Source organism: Chondrus crispus, genomic scaffold (genome assembly GCF_000350225.1).
Source record: "Chondrus crispus Stackhouse genomic scaffold, scaffold_166, whole genome shotgun sequence".
In the NCBI taxonomy this organism is placed as follows: domain Eukaryota; phylum Rhodophyta; class Florideophyceae; order Gigartinales; family Gigartinaceae; genus Chondrus; species Chondrus crispus.
In genome coordinates, this window is record NW_005179033.1 from 96,345 (window position 1) to 97,667 (window position 1,323).

The 1,323-nt window shown below is 52.4% G+C and overlaps 1 protein-coding gene across 1 annotated transcript in view; it reads left to right on the forward strand.

The window, feature by feature from the left end:
* The window catches only part of CHC_T00002972001 (hypothetical protein), a 747-nt gene extending 579 nt beyond the window's left edge, over positions 1-168 (forward strand). Inside the window, exon 1 of the mRNA XM_005714030.1 lies at positions 1-168. This exon is cut by the window's left edge and continues 579 nt beyond it. Coding sequence (XP_005714087.1) covers positions 1-168 — 168 coding nt within the window.
* Positions 169-1,323: the final 1,155 nt, after the last annotated feature.

Here is a 1,323-nt window from a genome sequence, read left to right on the forward strand (position 1 = left end):
AAAATGAAAGAAAGAGCGGACAAACTTGAGCTGCTATTCAAATTCTTGTCACGAAGACCCGAAGTTGCCGCTTGGGCTTGGATGGCAGGACTGTCTGTGGACGCGTTCAAAGTGAGCGTTCGTCGATCGAAGAGAGACGTGCAGATGCGCGCAGGCGCACCTCGATGAAGAAGGCAATGAGGCTTCAGTGGCGCGTGCAAGTTTTTTGATGACTCCAAGGGGAAGGAGGTGTACCATTCCCACTGGTGTGGCATCTGTCGCATGGGTAAGGTTGTTGCGACACCCGAGTTCTTGGGAAAATTAGTAAGGGTTTCGAAAAATTAGTAAGGGTTTGGAAAAATTAGTAAGGGTTACCCTGCAATCAGTTTGTCTACCCAGGGTGAGCTAGTGAGGAGAGCAACCCACGTCCGGCCCGCCAACATAGGGCCAGGGATCGGTCCAAGTCGGGGTCCGGTCAGGGTCCAAGTTGAACATAAAAACCCCACGCTGAGCTCCAGCTTGGGGGAATCGATCTCAGCAACTTTCTGAGGTCGTGCCCTTTTCCTTGCCTACCTCGCGCGCGTCCGTACACCCAGACAATCCATTAAAGGGGCTCGGAATCGATCAGCACCATTGCAAAGGATGTGGCAACTGTTTTCCGATAGACACGTGCGACTTGCACCCGTGCCGCGAGCGCAGCCTGGACGCAAAATGTCCCATCTGCACACACTACCCATCACAATGCTGTCAGAACTATTGATGTGATGCGTTCGCGACGCATTAATTTTGTCATGGAGTATCTGAAGGTGCGGCACCGAACACATCTACTTCATTTGATGATATTTTTCCTTCGGAAGAACCAACAATGTATCGGCGATCGACTTAATCCGCCGATTGCTGTCCTCTGAAAATTATCGTTGGATATGTACGACTGCCGATTCCCGTCATTTCGTGAGAACCCAACCCCACCTTTGAACGTCGAGCTTTCTGGAACGGCGATAAACCCTGGTCCATATTCGGGAGCAGCACATTCCTTCGAGCGACCACTGCCCGTCCCATCCTCATATCCTGCGCCGGTCAGCCACGCAGCTGAAGTTTCTCAGGCAAGGCATGCAAACTCCTCTCGTCATTCGTAGATAACTCACTGCTAATACTTACCGGTTCTCTGGCTGCGTGGACGCCTTCCTTCCCACACGCCACGCCTAAGAAAATTGTGTCGAATTATGAAGCAGTCGGTCCAGTTGGACGCTCGACTGTCGGCAGCGGAACTGTTCAGAGTCTTCCTGCCTCGAAGGTACATGCGGCGCAATGGGCCAGGAAATTGCAGCCGCAACCGGGCATATC